This window comes from Lissotriton helveticus, chromosome 4_1 (assembly GCF_964261635.1).
Source record: "Lissotriton helveticus chromosome 4_1, aLisHel1.1, whole genome shotgun sequence".
In the NCBI taxonomy this organism is placed as follows: Eukaryota; Metazoa; Chordata; class Amphibia; order Caudata; family Salamandridae; genus Lissotriton; species Lissotriton helveticus.
In genome coordinates this window covers 286,910,930-286,929,688 of record NC_136063.1, presented here as the reverse complement: position 1 = coordinate 286,929,688, position 18,759 = coordinate 286,910,930, and the positions used below count along the sequence as shown (strand labels likewise).

Sequence of the window (18,759 nt, the reverse complement as noted above, 5' to 3'; positions counted from 1 at the left end):
AGTAAGTTTTCTGCACAATCAAATAAAACATATAGGGCCAGATCTGGGAAGCCTAATACCGGTCGGTAACAGACGAAATTACTGAATTTCGGCAGTTACCGACCAGTACTAGGCTTTTAAGATGTAGGGGGCCAAATTATAGGATTCGGCGGTAATTTAAGGAATCGGTAAATTACCGAATTCTTAAAATACCAATTCGGTTAATTACTGAATCCTTAATGTAGGGAGCACTCAAATGAGTGCTTTTCTCATTTCAGGATTCGTTATTTACCACCAACTACAAGTTGGTGGTAAATATTGAAACCGTGAAAAAAGCAATTTTGTGCTTTTTTCAACTGTGCCATGTGGCAGACATACATGCCATTAGGGCATGTATGTCTGCCACATGTGCACCCATGCACTATACAGGCACATAGGAATGAATGGGGAATACCGAATCGGTAAATACTGAATCGGTATTTACCAAATTTTACCGATTCAGTAAAATTTACTGAATCATTTGCTACATATCATTTACCGATTCTAAAATACCGAATCGGTAAAATTCGGTATTTTAGAATCGTTAAATGATATTTACCTACATCTGGCCCATAGTCCCTATCCTCTTTGTGCTGGTGACACCAAATATATATTAGGTCCTGGAGTTAAGGAAGGAATGGGGTGGAATGGAGGACTGTCACTCCTGAGTCTTATCATATAGTAGTTGTAAACCGGTTTTAAAATCAACACTAATTAGTTCATCTCCTGGCTAGAATTGAGCCAGTGTGGGGAAGAAGTTAGTATCGAAGCGTTGTTGATGTTCGTTGGGAGCATAAATTGAGAATAGGTGATGGCTACTTGGCCCATTCTGCCCACTGTCCTCCCCTCCACTATCCTTGTGTTTTATCCTCTATAAAGAAATCTAGGCTTCATCAGAAAAGATAGCCTTCCCTCTTATTTTCGTGATATAGATAGTAAGATTTAAATGTTGTAACATTGTTTGCAAAGAGATTGGTTTCCTGGAGGAGGGCTAAGTGTGTTTCTTTACTTGAGCCAGTGGAGTAGCACTCTTCATTTAACTGGAGAGTTGATGACTGTGGGCTCCCAGAACCAGCAATCCTAATGGAAGAGAATATTTGGAGAGTATTCACATTTGTTCCATCGTGATCATATCCTGAAGCCAAGCCCCACAGCATATGCTTGACTCATAAATTGGTAGTGCCAACATCATGTGTGTAAAATGAAACTTATTACAAGTAGAATTTAAACTACAATTTGAAAATTTAACCAAAAAACCTGAACCAATGTCTGAGCATATAGTGTACCAACCTTATCTTCTTAGTAGTCATGTAAGATAGTGGTTATCCCAAAAAAGAAATCAGGGCTGGCTCCGCTAGAGAAACGTGTGCTACTACCCCCATGATAATGTAATTGAGCCTGAGTTGAACGAATCTTTCTCCAGGTCTGAGAGCTCACGTTTGGGCAAATCGGCACAAAGTAGCTACCCCATTTCAGTGACCCTACGACGATAAGGAATGGCTATCCCTTTCACGTTGATGTGGCAGTGTCCATTCTTTCTGTGATGCATTATTTAATTTCTGGCTGCGCCAACCTCTTCTGAGTTCATTCAGAGTTGATTCATGGCATGAATATGAAGGGTACTGTAACCCAAGAATCTCCAGAGCCTCTTGCACATCTTTTATTTTATGGCTTTTCCATTGATAGAAAAGAAAAGGTGGAAAGGATAACCACAATAATAAGGGATCTTCTCTCTTTAAGATGGGAGGTAATTTCTATGAATTGTCTTAGTTTTTCAAGAGTGGGGGAGGAGAAATCTTGAAAAAGTCTGATGTGTCACATCTAAAGATCAAGGTACTTGTTTGTTGGCCTTGGGCACTATCTTATATTTTTCTTGAACAAAGTCAATGCATCTGTTGACAGCTTCGGTCTTGGTTGAAATGTTGAGTTAACTCTATGGATGCGGTCTAGGCGAATTGACTTATCGTAAGGAAGCTGAGTATTTGAGCAAACAGCACTTGAACTCATGACTCTGAGTCAGCCTTGGATATCTCCTTAGGGATCCCCCAAAGGAATATGTTGTTGTGTTCGGATCAATTCTCAAGATCATCCAGTCGTTTTAGCATATTTATATGTTGCTCCCGGGCATCGATTTGGAGGGTATGTTTATTGTTCTCACAGACCTGTTCCGCAGGTCTTGCGTGGAGTGGTTTTATCTTTATGGAATTGGGACAAAAGTGTTTGTATGTCTGCCTTTGTGGCCGGAGAGTTGATATCAGTAGTGCCAGACACTTATGATGTTTGAGATAGTTTTACTCTTCCATGGGGTTGTGTGTGATCCAGTGTTTTAGCATTTCTTTAATGGATGTTGATTTAGTCATCTTTGCAATTTGCCTCCAAGTCAATTGAGTGTGTTTGGTGTAGCCAGCTATACGTTGATATGGTAGAACAGTCTATGAGGTTGCTGGAATGTCTCAATGAAATGCCCCTTCTCACTTAAGTCTGGTTGGTGATGTTGATTGTGGCCCTGCACCAAGGCAGCTTTATGCTGTGACTCGGCTGGGATCCACTGGTGAGTTTACAAACCACAGTGCTGGAGGAACGTGTGCTCAAGCCAGAGAAGGGAAGGTCAACATCAGCTTCTTGTAGGTGTAGTGGCGCAATGCGTTATACCCTCAAAGCATATGGCTCCCACTGTTCTAAGCGACTATTTGGTATTAAAATCTTTCCTTATCACAACGGTGTGGCAAAGCCATCTTGGGAGCTTTTTTTTGTGCACCTCTGACTTCTCAGGTAAATCTGTGTCTTTCTCCTTCTGTTCAGACCTCTCGCTTGTAAAGGTGTGTGGATGTTCAACTTTAACATTTTAAAAAATATTGGATTTCTGCAGCATCGTGAGGCTAGCTGTGGCCTCCCAGAGTGGAGGCCTCCACTCTGGTAATGCAACAAAAAGATGTAAAAAAGTTATTCAAAGGGGACATGCCCCTTGAATATGTGTCATCAATAACAGAGACACTTTCAGAACTCCTAATTTCTTATAAAAATAGCTATATGTGTAGCTAAGGCTCTGTTTTCTATAAAATAAATTAATTCAGTTGACACGTGATTACAAGATTTGTTTAATGTTTACTGTGAAGTATTGGTCATGTCTGCAGATATCAGTCTTTATTTAGTTTCTCAAGCAATTTGGTATTAATTAGGAAGTCTTACCCAGCAAATTGGGTACTTAAGGAGGAAAATTGATGATGAGTTAAAAACTTCAATATAAGAGACAGAAGAATGGGATACGTGTTACAACAGATGTCCCATCCTTTGATTTACCATCTTCAGCCGTTGTTGTGAGTATATTTGATAGTCTAACCCCTTTCACAACCAAATTCATTTTTTTGCCTGCAACACTTCTAAAACAAAATATTTGTCTTTTGCTGAGGACATATCCTTTATATCAAATGCCTACTTTCAAATAGGTAGCTGTCCTAATGATGTACAACAAGCTCAAAATGTTGGTTCAAACCCTTACTAACTGTTGATGACTTTGACTCCGCTATTTGTTTCTAACTTAATTGAATCAACTGTAGAAATGTGTGGCATCTAACTTATTGTTGACAGGTTAAGAGTTGGACCTCACCCTGCAAAGAGGGATAAAAACTTCTGTTGTAGATATCCAAGGACAAATGTTTGACTTCTGGGGTAAAAAATGGGCCACTGAATTGCTCCTTCTGGACTTCTTTGCTGTACACCACAGACCATGAATTCCTCCTTGCCCATCTGGAAAATAATCTGAAAGTCAGAGGTAGGGCCTTATACTGGTTACAATATTTTCTAACATTACCAGAAACAGGTTCATTTAAATCTATTTATTTCAAAACAACATTCCCTGAAATGTGGTGTTGCTCAGGTTTTGAACCTATCTCCACTCCTTTTCAACACCTAAATAGTTAATTTGGCAGATACTGTGACAGTTCTTGCCCTATGATGTCAGCTGTAGAGCAAGGGCACCCACAGTTTCTTTCATCTAGGTAATAGATCTACTAATAGGAGCAATAACTTAGCCTACTTGCTATAAGTTAAAAGCTGTATGAAAAAACATCATCCTTGATAATCATCTCAGTTCTCACAGCCACATCGCAGCCATGGCCAACAGTGCACGTCACCAACTTAGGCAGCTTTGCGACATCAGACATTTGATTCCGGAACACGATCTCAAAATAGTGGTGCAGTCTCTTGTTTGCTCCAGACTAGACTATGTATGGAATTGCCTTTCTCTCAGGCATTCCCAAGTGTCACCTACATGCTGCAGCATGCTTCTTCTTGGGCCTCAAGAGAATTGACCACATTTTCCTTGTCCTGCTAACAATCAATTGGCTCCCCAATGAAGTCTGAGCCTAATTCAAAATTGCTTGCATTACCCACAGCGTGCAGCATTCCTCCTCACCGTCCTATCTAAACAAGAAACTGAAAATCTCCGGAGCAAATAGGGGCTTCAGAAATGCCCAATCCTTGCTACTGGAACCCCCCACCTTCAGTGAAGAATGGTATAAGAACCAATCTTTCTCTGGAAGTGGCACTAGAATCTGAAACTCTGTGCCTCCCTCCCTACCTCAGTCTAATTACCTGCCCAGTAACCTTCGAAAGGAACCATAAGCTTCTCCTTTTTGACAGACATGTTTTTTAAATTCACCCTCAATCTAACTTATGTACTCCGCCCTCATTTTACGACTCCACCACCTAAATCGATGCTTTTACTGAGTGTATTCCCTGCTTATTTGCTGTAACTATTTCTTTTGATAACTCCTGCACACACCCAACATTGTTAACATACAAGATTAATTACTAGCATTAAAACCTGCTGTAATCCTTGTATCCTGCTTGTTGTAAACCGCTGATGCCTTTGGGCCATGTCCGCGCTGTATGATATTGCAGAAATAAAAATGCCTCAATGCAGAGAGAGTCAGATGTTGGTTTCCCTTAATGCCATTTCAAGTCTTCATTTAAAAAAAAAAAGAGAAAATATTGACTAAATTAAGAGTAGGCATAAAAGAGGTATGCAGCCCTTACAATAATGACTTTACTTTTACCGGGCAGGTAAATACAGTGTATAGGTTTTTACTTTTACCGCACAGTACTTTACCACGCAGGTAAGTATTTTTTTTAAATAACATAATTTTTATGCAATTTAAAAAAGACGGGTGAAGATGGATGTAGAGGTAAACAGAGGTAAAAGGGATTTTAGTGGTGGATAGTGGTAAAAGGAGATTAGAGTAATATAAAGGGTTAGGGGTGGGTAGAGGTAAAGGGTGGTAAGTGTAATTTTAGGGTTCAGAGGTGAATAGTGGTAAAGGTAGGTGTATGGGTAATTTTAGTGTTTCAGGTTTAATAATTATTATGCTATTTAAAAAGGGGGTAAAAGTGCAGGTAGAGGTAAATGGAGGTAGAAGTGATTTTAGGATTTTGGGGCGGGTAGTGGTAAGGGTCATTTTAGGGTTTAAGGATGCGTACAGGTAAAAGGAAGTAAGGGTACATTTAGGTGTGGACAGAGGTAAAGGGAAGGTATGGGTGAATTAAAGTTTATGGGTTGGTTAGTGATAAAGGGAAGTAAGGGTAATGTCAGGGTTTCGGGATGGGTTTCGGAAAAATGGGATGTATGGGTAAATTTAGTATTTTGTGGTGGGTAGAGGTAAAGGGAGGTAATGATAAATCGCGCACCTGCCATGCACAGTTTTTTCATCAGTGATGTAAATTAGGATATCTGATAGAGACATCTAGCTGCAGATTCCTTACCTTACCCAGCAGTCAGGATGGATCCGGAAGATTTTTGATAGCAGTAACCCTGCGCACTGGTAGGTGACATCGGTCAACTCTGCATGACGCCGTAGGCATCATGTTTGTCATCATCATGATATCCAGGTCGGCAATATAACCACCACTCCTGCGCGCTGACGTCAGTTCTTTTCTTTTGGAGCCAGCCAGCACCAATCCATTGAAGAGAGCAACCCCCTGTCACATTTTGACAGAGTTTTTTTGCCTTTTTAATGTGTTAGGATGTCCAGTAGGAAGACTTTGGGTTTCAAGCCGTGAGGCGCCTGTCACCGCACCATGTTGGTAACGTACCCCCCACCTCGTGTTTTTCTGGTGCCTGAAGCGCGCCCACAACACGAAGTCATGCTCCGATTCCCGAGCCATGGTGCCGAAGGCTTTGAGAGGGCGGTCCCTGAAATTGCGCACAGTCCAGCACGCAAACCGAGGTCGCCTCGCCAATCTCGCTCATGGTCTCGGACGAGAGGAAGGTCAGAGCATCGCTCCGGGGGCTCGAAATTTTGTTCATCGAAGTCATCATGCAAGAGGCACCACAAGAAGTCAAAGCGTGAATCGACTTTGCCATGTCCGCCATGTGGCGAGATGGTGGAGCCTCGGCGTTCTAGGCCCATACCGCAGAGCGGGCACCTGAGTCAACTCTGCGTCTTCCTCCCTTTCCAGGGCAGGGAGTGATCCACCGCCCAACTCAAGGAGTTTTAAGACCCTATGTGTGCTGTGTTTGGGTGGCCTGACCCTGCTGGCGCACCTTCGGGCCACTCAGGTCCAGTTGAAGGAGATCCCGTGGGTCCTGTGCCTTCGGCTCTGGCACCTGCGCCACAGCCACTTGTTGGACCCATTCAGGTTGCACCTCCTTGGCGATCTTCCCCAGCAACACGTCTGGCGCTGGGGTCTCCAGCCAGTGGCGCCTCCTCCATCCTCATTCCAGACGATACGAAGCCCACCCCAGCCCCAAAAGCTTGGTGGTCCAGGCTTCCACTTCTTGTGGCGAGTTCACTTCCGCCCTTTTGGACAGGGAATCCAAACAGCTGGGGACCTTTGGAAAGAATATTTTCTCTTCCAGCCTCGCACTGTGTTTGGTTCACACTGCATGCCTTTTGGGCCGTTACTCCCATTCCAAGACCCTAGGAGCAGGTGATGCCTAGGGTCTCGGAGGAGGACCGGATCCTGCTCTCCCAAGCAATATCAGACGGGAGAGATGCAGCAAAGTTCACCATTCGCTGGGGCTTGGACAGGACGGACTTGCTGGGTAGAGTGATTTCTTCAACAGTGGCCATCAAGCGCCTTGCCTGGCTGAGCACGTCTGGCCTTTCAGGGGATGTCCAGGCCAACCTCATGGACATACCTTTTGATGGATCCCGTCTCTTCAGAGACAAGCCTGACGCAGCACTTGAGCGCTTCAAGGATTCGTGGGCTATGGCCAAATCCTTGGGCCTCAGTACACTCCGGCCTGCGTCTGCTTTTCGCTCCTTTCGTGGCTACGGAAGGGGCTTCTAACTGCACCAACCCTATTCCAGCCAGTGGGTTCCGCAAGTTCAGCAACCTCTGCTGGCCCTGGCCACGGTTCATCCCGCCCTCGAGGGTTGGGAAGCCAGAAGTCGGGCCAAGCCACCATCCCCTCCTCCACCGCAAAGCATTCCTAATCTGGGCCATTGGGATCACGAATATCCTGTGGGTGGCAGGATATGCCATCTCATCCACCACTGGCGCAACATCACCTCAGACAGGTGGGTGTTGCAGATAGTCCGAAGGGGTTACTCCCTCCCCTTTGGGACTACCCTTCTCTCTATGCCTCCAACTCACAACCAGCTGACAGAGGATCATCTTGCGCTACTCCGCGAGGAAGTCAAGGCTGCCTTGGCCAAGGGAGCTATAGAGAGGGTTCACGGGCCAGAAATAGGCTGTGGTTGCTATTTCCGCTATTTCCTGGTTCCATAGAAGGATGGAGGCCTCCGTCCTATTCTTGACCTCAGAGCGCTCAACTACTTCCTCAAGAAGCTCACTCTGGCTCTGGTACTGTCTGCCCTAGACCCAGGAGACTGGATGGTAGCGTTGGACTTGCAGGACTCCTATTTACACATCCCGTCCTGCCGGCCCATCGTCGCTACCTGCGGTTTACAGTGGGCCAGGAGCACTTTCAGTTTGCTGTGCTCCCCTTTGGCCTCACCAGTGCCCCATGGGTGTTCACCAAGGTGATGGCGGTTGTCGCAGCTCATCTGAGGAGATCAGGGGTTCCAGTCTTACCGTATCTCTACGACTGGTTGTTGAAGATGGGCTCGTCCCAAGCAGTAGTCTCCCATCTCCAGACTACGGCGAGCCTCTTGCATTCATTGGGGTTCACTATCATCATGACAAAGTCACACCTGACTCTTTCAGATGCTCCCTTTAATTGGAGCAGTTTTGGACACAGTGCAGTTTCGGGGTTACCCTCTCAAGCGGTGAGCCCAGGACACTCGGTAAACAGCGTTTACAATGCAACTTTTACCACGCACTACCTTTACCACGCAACTTTTACAACGCAAGTTGTTACAATGACTTGCGCTGGGGGGCGCTTTAGGATAGGGAATAGTTTAATTTACTATCCAAAACTTTCCCTACTATCCACGGGGACTGAAGTTAGAATAGTAAATTAAACTATTCACTATCCAGCGCCCCCCAACGCAAGTCGTTGTAACGACTTGCATTGTAAAAGTTGCGTGGTAAAGGCATGCGTTGTAAAAGCATGCGTAGTAACGACATAGATCCGGACACTCCGGCTATGATACAGATATTTCATCCTCCATCCTGGGTTTTGGTGAGAATAACTCTGAGGCTGTTGGGCCTTGTGGCCTCTTGCATCGTTCTTGTGGACCATGCCAGATGGCACATGCAGGCTCTACAATGGGACCTGAAGTTCCAATGGGCGCGCCATCGGGGAAATCTCACAGACCTGGCCCAGATCTTAGAGGGCACTGCGAAATACCTGAAGTGGTGGCTTTCATACCGCGATTGGGTCAGCGGCAGACCCCTCTTTTCAGAATTACAAATTTATAAATCAAACTTCACCATTAGTTAGGATTATAAATTGTGATTCCAGAAACACCAAACTTGGGGTTCCATTTCTGCCCAATTGGAAATTACACTTATAAGATGTAATAAGGTAATCACTATGTTAACCTATGGTAGCGATAGGCCTTGCAGTAGTGAAACACGAATTTCAGAATTTCTCAGTAACAGGACATGTAAAACTTAAAAGAACATGTCTTACTTTTTAAATTCACTGCATCCTGCCCTTGGGCTGTCCAGCCCTAACTTGGGGTGGCTTTTATGCATTAAACAGGAAGGTTGGGGCCTGGCAAGAGGGTTAACTTGTCATGTCAACATGGCAGTTTACAACTTCACACACAGGCTCTGCAGTGGCAGGCCTGAGACATGTTTAAAGGGCTTCTTAAGTGGGTGGCACAATCAGTGCTGCAGGCCCACTACTAGCATTTAATTTACAGGCCCAGAGTAAATCTAGTGCACTTTACCAGGCACTTATAAGTCCATTAAATATGCCAATTGTGGATAAGCCAATGTTACCAAATATGCGTGCTGGTGTTTAGAGTCCTCTATACAGGAGCTGCTTTCCACCTAAACTTGAGAACCACCCGAGTTCTCTGCTTTTTTTTAACATAATTTATACGTCACTCTATACCTGTAAGGGTGTTGTTTTGACTTCTACTGGGTGCTCCCTTGTGTCTGGACAAAGCTATACCTCTCTGAAGAGCTCTAAGTAGAGCGAAACACTGTGTCAGGGGTTGCTTTTACTCATTTCAGGTTGGCTTGGTTGGTGTTGTACCAATTCAAAGCTGTAATACTGTAATACTGTGCCTGGAGTGGTAATTGGCTTTTGTCATTTTACAGCTCGGCATGGACAACACTGTGCTAATCCTATGCTTAAAGACTTTGCTGTAGAAATGGCAAAAAACGATGTCCTTTTCTGTCTCAGCATGGATGGCACTGTGCTAATCCTATGCTTAAAGACTTTGATAGAAAGGTATACAGGAGCTGCTTTCCACCTAAACTTGAGAACTACCCAGAGTTATCTGCTTTATATATATATATATATATAAAGAGAGAGATAGATAGATACTTTGTGATGGGGTCCCACCTCACTTTTTTCAAATCTCTTTAGTGGGGAATTCCCCAAGCCCCTATTTTAATCCAGTAACCTCACTTTATTTCTACCCACCCCTGAACCCCCCCTAAAAACCCTTTACCTGTGTGGTAAAGTACCTAAAAGCTGACTGTGTGATACCTATCAGTGGGATAATGTTCTGTGGGCGAAGAATACATGCCCCTATAGGCATCTGTAAATTACCTGGAAAAACTGGCACTAGGACGCCCTTAGACCAAACACACGTAGTCTATAGATGCAGTAGTTCCAATTGTGAGGTATCTGGATTTAAAGACTAGGAAGTGTTTGAAGGAGGAAAAGGGAAAGGAATACGCAAACTGAGGTAATGGAATCCAAAACAACAAAGGTGGAAGACACATGGTCACTGACGAACTATGCAAGATAGGGAGTCCTACAACACACAAAAGGTTGCCCTGCACCATCTCACTTCTTCTAGCTCTATTTAAGAGACCTATAAACAGTGTGAGAGCTCTTCTCCCTCTCCTGCACCTGAATCAGAATATATTTCTCCCTATTCTTTTATATGTGTTCCCCAGTTGGCAATAACCAATCTTCCATATTCTCTACGATCTCTTGTTAGCGCAACCATCCCTGTTCTCTGTCCTACTTTGCTGAACCCATTTATCCTCTACAGCGTACTCCTAAGCGGAAGCCTGACAGGAAATAGCAGAAACAATCAACAATGGAAAGAAAACACGTTCATAGGGCAATAGGTAACACAGAACATCGGACAGAACAGATGATTAGTGATCCTTGTATACCTTTTTTAGTTGCAGTGTATGGAACGAAATGCATTGATATTCTCTGACTCTTGGGCTTAGTACCACTAATATAGGCTTATATTAAAGTCCTGCTTCGGCTCGGGCCTTTAAAAAGGGAGCGTGCCTTTGACGACCAGTAGAGCCCACTATGAAGGACTCTAAGGCTATTAGAACATTCCGCCCATAGAGGGCAGAATTTCTCTAATTAGTAAAACACACGTCTTATGAAGTCTGAGGGGATTTAACTCCCCTAGGGCTCTGTGAGGCCTTTTGTTCATAGCAGCAGCTGTGAACAAACATTGGAATGTTGGAGGTAGGGGCTTCTACTGGCCATTAAAAGCTCAGCACACTCCATCGTCTTCAGAGAAACCTCCGATCCGCTGACCTGGCCTTGACCAAAGTCCCCTGCATCAACAGAGGCAGAACAGGAGGCAGATCCTTTCCCTACATCGCGTCCAAGACCCGGAACGAACTCCCTCTCAGCATCAGAAGAAACTCCACATTTCAAGCATTCAGGAAGAGCCTCAAGACCTGGCTTTTATTGTGACCAAATGCAGGAAGAGTCCCTAGACCTGGCTTTCTGTTAACCGGAGAAGCACAACCCTCCCCCTCTCCTCTCCCCCAGCTCCTTGAGACCCTCACGGGTGAGTATTGCACTCTACAAAATCCCTGATTGATTGATTGAATGAGAGATTGATTGAGTGAAGCTCCCATCATTCCAATGTTCTAATTCTCATTAAACGTTGTCGGAGGTCCTGATAGAAGTCTTGTTCACTCACACTAGCACACGAGTGTATCCCCTTTAATCTGCAAATTGCTTTGTTCTTTATCTCCGCCTGTTGCCTTGGTGATCCCGTGCTCAGTCTGTGGAAATCTTTAAGACTGCACCACTTGCTGTCAGCGTCAAAGATGGCAAAGAAAAAGACCTGAGACCAGTGTGAACGAAAGTGCTGGAGAATCAGTACTGGCCACTCCCTCGCCAAACAGTATAGGAGAAACATGGACTACACAGCAGGCTGAGGACTCGGAGACAGGCAAATGTTCCAGTATTGCCTAGCGTGAATATTTTTAGTATTAGGTTGCGTCTGTCTTGGTGGTACTTCACCTGTAATGTACGTACAGAATGCTTGAGAAACATTAGGCCAATTAGTCGAGTAGGACTAACCAGGGCAAACCATCCCCGGCTGAATTACTAGGCAACAACTACAGAGATTGCACTTGATCCTTCAAAACAAATCTGATAATAAAGCTAAGTGATTATTTCTAAAGTATTCTGTTTACCAGCATTGTGATGGGGTTTATTCATGTAAATGAATGTGTGAAACTGTAGGCCATTACATTGGTAATTTATAAGCATCTGTGCTTCCCATCGGCTGCCTTTTATGTTTTCAAGAATCGCGGGTTGGAATCTGAGGGGGGGCCCACTGTGGAAATGGAGTTGTGCAGCCTCTGTCCTTCCTGGCAGCAGTGCCGGAGTATCCCACGGGTTGGTAGTGGCGTTCAGGTCCTCCAGGACATAGGAATAAATGTTGCACTACGGCTCTAAAAGGTTTTATGTTGCCATTGGGGTACAAAATGACATCTAAGAGCCCTGGCCTGGTTCCAGGCTCTTGGACGTAACCCAGACACTATCCAGGGCTTTCACCAAATTGCTATAGAAAATAAACCGCAATGTACCGTAGAAGCAGGATAAGGCCCTTTTGGAACTCTTTTCCATCTGCAAGAAAAATTTGATGATGAAAAGAACACTTAACAATTTGGCGGATGCTTCAGGCCATGCTTTGGCATGGGTATCCAACTTAGATTGAGGAAGGCTGGATCCAAGCTAAATTTTTAGGATAACAATATAACATAATGTGGAAGGCATATATCCTGAAGATCTGGTATGGATATAGCTGTCCCAGATGCCCCACTGCCTTATACCATCTCGTGTATGAAGAAAACCTAATGAAAACCTTGCAGCTTCCTTTACACCATTTAATGCAACAGCGGTTCCTCTGGTCTATTTATTGGTCTATTTATTTATTGGTAAAACTGAAATGATTTCGGATTAGTAATTATGTCTGACTGCTATTGGAACAAGATTTGCAAAAGTATTTCTAAATTCATTATTTAAATACAGTTTAAGAAACACTTTGCACGGAAAGAAATATCTGTTTTTTAAAATCATACTGCAAACCTTAAAATATTAAAAAATTTAGAAAAATTGGTATATTCGTGAATTTCCGCAGTTGTAAAAGAAAGTCAAATAGCTTCACAGGTTTATAAAGAAAACAAGTGAACAGTCTAATTATTATTTACACCACTTAGAGGACAAATACATTTCTCAGTTAGAAAAGGGAAGCAAGTTAAAAATGCAAATTCTCAAGAGGGAAATAATTTAGTCTTCTCATTAGCGACAAAAAATAACAGAAGACGTTGCTCAAGCAGAGCAAGGTGATTCCCAGCACATGAACGTTTGTTATAATTTAGTAAAGGTCTATAGGATGAGCTGGAAAAGGAGGTATCGAAATTCCAAGGCGCAAGAATAATCTCAATAACATTATGGTAGGGTTAGGAGCAGCAACCCTAGAAAGCAAGCTACAACAGAGCAACAGGAATTTAGACCTCCAAGAACTTATAGTGATTGGATTGAAATGATTAGTTAACATTGGAAACTAGAAAGCAAACAGTACAAATGAGGTGGGCACAGGTTACTTATCTGAGAAGCTAATGATAAAGTTAGAACAGGGGTCTTATCAACACCACAAGGCCATTGTCGGATGTGATAGGCAAGTTTCTCACCAAATCCAAGCCTCCATCAAAGGTATCTGCTTTTTAAAAGTTTAGTTTCTGGAGCCGTTCAAAAATGAGAAACAAATGCAGCATTATGATTCTGTTTCTTCTTACTGTCTCTACGCCTTCTCTTTTTTCACTTTCTATCTCTCTTTTCTTTTCTTTTCTTCCACCGGCCCCTCTATTGTTTTACAGTTGGTCTATGACCATTCCGAAGGACTTTTATTATATCATTAGCAATTTGCCTTCTCAATATAATTTTTTTTCTAATAGATACTTCTAACTGCGGAATTCTGACCTTACAAAATTTACCTAGGCGCCAGACTGGATCCAAACAATTTCATAGCAAAAGCTCCCATTTGGTGACAGGCGATGCCGTTGGCTACTCAGCAACTTTGAGCCGTACCACTCCTGCGTCCTACAATCAGTTACTTTCTGCATCCTTCGCTGTAGATTCGGAGCACCAATCCATACTTTTCGGGTGTTTACCTAGTCCAAACCTGTTTCTCAGAAGCAGTGTAAGAGGTAAAAATGTTTCCCCTGGAGACCAAAGGACTCAAATCCTGCCATGACTATTGGAAGCAGACGTCGGTCACTGATTTACAATATATCTGCCTGTACTGTCTATGGTCCAGTATTGACTGCAAGTTCAGGCGACAAATGCTTATGGATGCATCTGAAGCCCATCAGGGAGCGACAGGTGAAGCTGTAAATCACACAGCACAAGATCAGTGCAGTTTGCCCTACAACCAGCTGATCCATTCTAGCTCCCAGGCATGCTCCCACCCCAGTTCCTGGTCCCACTTGAAGTCACCAACCTCTGATAAGTAGAATATGAAGTTGACAAACAAGTCTCCCCACAAATGCAAGAATTCCAAGAGGAACTCGTCCCTTTCCCATCACTCCTGCAGCAGGGCTGGGGATGAGTCAAGCAGTTGGCATTCAAAAGACCTGACTAAACTTTCATCATCCGACTCAAAACCCATACATAAGATGGTCCCATCGAGCCCCATGTTTCCAGGCCACAATAAACCCTGCAGGAGATAGATGCATTCAGAGAGACCATTCTGCAGAATTTTAGGATGATGTCTGCTCCCTCTTAAGCAGTTGGCAATGGGACTGTCCCAATGTCGACTGACCTTGTCAAGCATGCACCCAGTCCTCTACCAGAGCCAGCCCATGCCTTCATTCCTGAGCTCGAGGTTTTATGTGTTAAGACCACTCTGGCACCGTCACACACTGCAGTAGCACCTATACCAGATCAAAACCAAAGCCTATCTCTGATGTGGAGTCAACCCACGCCAGGCCCAAATCTTGGTACAAGATTATCAAAGAGCAGCTTCGTGCTTTAGATGAAGCACAGCATGTTAGCCTACATTTAAGCAGGAGATTGGATACTGATGCTGTCCAAAGACTACAAGATTTTCATTGATTTTAATGAGGATAACGTGAGGATGTGGATAGTTATTCCTCTCCATTACACAGATGCTGGCCTCTACTCAGACTTACAATATGCCAGTGGCCTAGATGCTTCCCCAGAGACACAATTGGACTGCCAATCAGGGCCACCCTCTGAGGAAAGCGCAACCTTTGCTGTAGTAGTCTGCAGAGCGTTGGTTCTCCAGTTCCCTTCTACAGAGGTCAAGGCAAACCTACTGACAAAAGTCTACCCTGTTATCTCAGAACCGTTGCTTTCCTTTAACTAGGCTTATTTTTGGACAGATTGGCGCTGCCGTACACCTGTATCTTTATGGGAGAGGTGGAACATCACTGGCTATGGGAAGAGAGCTTTGCTAAATATACCCCCCACAGTACCTTTTGGGGTAGGTATATCAATGATATACTATGTATTTGGCTCGCTCAAGAAAAGAAACTCAAGGAATTCCTTCTCAGAATCAACACCAACCAATGGAATATCAAAACAACCTCCATCATGTCCAGTACAGAAATTAAATGATTGGATATTACTATTTACATCAAAGATAATCAAATAAATCAACACCATATTATTCAGAAAAACACTGCAGTCAATTTTATTCTAAGATCAATACTGTTGTCACCTGAGGATCACCACTAAAAATATCCCTTAAGGGGACCTACAAAGAATCAAACGTAATTGCAGCAAAACAGACACCTACTCTACCACAGCCAAAGATCGTATATAGTGCTTAGGACAGAGACTAGAACAAACAGGAACTGCAATCTACTGCAAGAGGAATTGAGAAAAAAACCTGTCAGACTCTGTTACTCCCCAATATTAACGTCTAGGATGCATCGAAGAAAGACCTACACTTCCTGACAGACTACCATAATGGACACCAAAGCAATAGGAAAATATTAAAATGCCATTAGTATCTTATGACTAACAATCCATCTATCAACAATACATATACTCCATATCCGCAAATGGGCTTCCGCTCTGCAAAAAACATAAGACAAATTCTTTCCAAATCTAAATTTGTTGACCCAAGGAAAACTACAACCACCTGTTTAGCAAACCAACAGGATTCTATATGTGTCCAAATTGCAGAATCTGCAAACTAGGAATTAATAAAATCAAGGAGTTCATTTTAGCGCAAAGACCGACCCTGAAGATGAGTGGATTCATTTCAACACTACCTATATAATCTACATTATCCGGTGCCTGTGCATCAACATATGTTGGCAGCACCTGCGCACCAGGTTTCAGAAGCTCTACAGAAACATCAACAAGCCAGACACTGGTCCCCCACTTATTGAACATTTCAATCAGGAACACCCCCTTCACAAAACCTTTACATTACTTGGATTAGAACAAATCAAACCCACCTCACGTGGTGTCAATCAAGAACAAAGAATGAAAAAAGGAAAGTAACCACATTCTAAAACTGGACAAATCAAAAAAGGTCTCAACACAGATGCAGAAATTCATTTCTAGTTACTTGATACTTAATTGACTACTGGTAACTTCCGAGATCTTAGGGTCACCTATCCCACTATCACAAAAATCTGGTCTCTGACTTATTCTCTTCGACTTGATTGAATGTCTCCCTAGAGCATAACTCCTTCATATAGGAAGCTGGGTCTTTATGTAGTATACCAAAAAGAGATATACTGTGCAAAGAGTCCAGGTATTCCCATATAAGTGGGCAGGGGCTTGCTCAAGCAATCACAAGGTTCTCTTTTAAGGGCTAGTGTGGTCGAGCAGTTTTAGGCTTATCAGAGAGGAGTGTTAGACAGCTGCAACCCACACTCAGTCAATAAATGATGCAAACAGCTCAATAAGGAGATCCACACCAATTTATAAAAATAACTCTTATCTTTATATACCTTTAGGAATCAAGGTCATCAAAATCAGGTAAGTACGTTTTGAGTTATGAATTTCTGAAGCGGTAATGTTATCCTATGAAGTAAAGATATACACTGCATACAGGTACTTCACAGTGACAAAAGTAACCAATCTCCGGAACTTAAGGTAAGCATCGGGCAAGGCAGCACCAACAGGTCACCTCGGGCGGCACAAGAGCAGAGGTGCTTTTCAGCGTTGGTGTCCAATGTTATCCTACAGGGAAAATAAATGTACTGCATTCAGGCACTTCACAGCGCTGTATGGGACCAATCTCCTGGACTTAAGGTAAGTATGGGGCAAGGTCCAAGGCAGCACCAACAGGTCACCTCAGGCGGCACTGGGGCGACCGGTTGCAGAGGTCTTTTTCATCGTTGAGTGCCCTATGTTTTCCTCTGTGGGAAAAACGTAATGCATTCAGGCACTTCACAGCAACTTACGGGCCAATCTCCTGGACATAAGGTAAGTATGGGTCAAGTTCCAAGGCAGCACCAACAGGTCCCCTCAGGTGGCATAGAGGCGATGGGGTGCAGAGGTGCTTTTTAGCGCTGGGTGCCAAGTGTTAGTCAACAGGGATCGGTCCAGTCAAAAAGAGGCTGTGGGCTTGGACTGGGAAACCAGTCAAACTGAACCAACAAGGGGAGGCAGGTCTCACGATGTTCGAGGTCCAGGGGACACCTTTGGCCCCCTTCACTCAGGCGAGGGGCGACCGGTGCAGAGGTGTCTTAAGGTGTCAGGCTTTTCACAGCTGAGTCACTCTTGGTCAGGGGACTGCACACTGAGTCTACAGGTGGCATGGAAGAATCCACTTGTGGCAAACCCAACGTGGTTAACTTTTCAGGGGGCTGAGAGACCACATTGGCTCACTTCCACTTGAGCTTGGAGTGTTGGATGCAATGGTTTTGGCCAGTGTCTGGTTTACGTGGTCTGGACTCCTCACAGTTCTTTCTTTGGTAACTGCAGGGTGCAAGGAAGCAGTTCCGCTGCTCCACAAGAGTTCCCAAGCCTTGACAGAAGTACTGGTGGTCTTGGAGGCACAGCAGCTTACAGGGTGAGTCGACTTTGGCACAATCGTCGGGAATAGCGAACAAACTGGCTAGGTTGGTGCCTAGTCAGTTGCTCCTTCCACAGAACTTGCTTTTCACAACTCTTTAGTTCTTCTTTAGGTCGGAGGATCTGCTTTCCTGGTGCCAGGGGCTCCCCTAAAAACTAGATATAGGGGCCTTAGGGGAGTGTAGGTTAGTAGCCAATGAGCTACCGACTTCTGGGGTCACTATGTCCCCTATATGACCACTTCTTGTGGGAAATGGACATAACCCTATCCCAGAGTTTCTAAGTTTGCCATAAAAAAGATGGCAGACTTCTGATTTTTGTATTCACTTCAGATAGCCCACCTCTGGGATGGAACTAGCATGAAGATGAACATGCCTCTATGACTATTAATTTTCCCACCTGTTGAGGTGCCAGATGACCCCTGGACAGGGGGGTCATCATACTCTCCTGTGAAGGAAGCCAGACTTGCATACCACAGGCTCTTTGAAGCTCCCTGCCTTGAAATGCTAATTTGCAGGTCGTCCTGTGGGAGAGGGTGTTAAAACCCTCTGCCTGAGCAGGCTTTGTTCCTGACCTTCTGAGACCAAACTACCTCACCCTGGGAGTCAGAAACTCGTCTGTGGTGGCAGGCTGGCTAGGACCAGTCACTCAGCACACTAGTAGTTGGTAGGTTTTCGTGGGGGTACCTCTAAGGCGTCTTCTGGGTGCATGTATTAAGAATCCATCTCTGGAATCAGTGTGGGTTTATTAATACGAATAATCAAATGCAGAGATGCACCACAACAATAAACAAAAAAAAGGACAAGGTGGGGATTCTTGTCTTCATTTTCTTTTTTTCTCTCTTTTTTGTGTGAAGTTTCACCCATATATAGTGA

At 44.0% G+C, this 18,759-nt stretch overlaps 1 protein-coding gene across 1 annotated transcript in view; it reads left to right on the top strand.

Annotated features, from left to right (window-relative positions):
* The window catches only part of LOC144827991 (TSC22 domain family protein 1-like), a 125,320-nt gene that overhangs the window by 41,679 nt on the left and 64,882 nt on the right, over positions 1 to 18,759 (top strand). Inside the window, 2 exon segments of the mRNA XM_078686139.1 lie at positions 16,822 to 16,843; positions 17,795 to 17,882. Of these exon segments, the coding sequence (XP_078542265.1) occupies positions 16,822 to 16,843; positions 17,795 to 17,882 (110 nt within the window).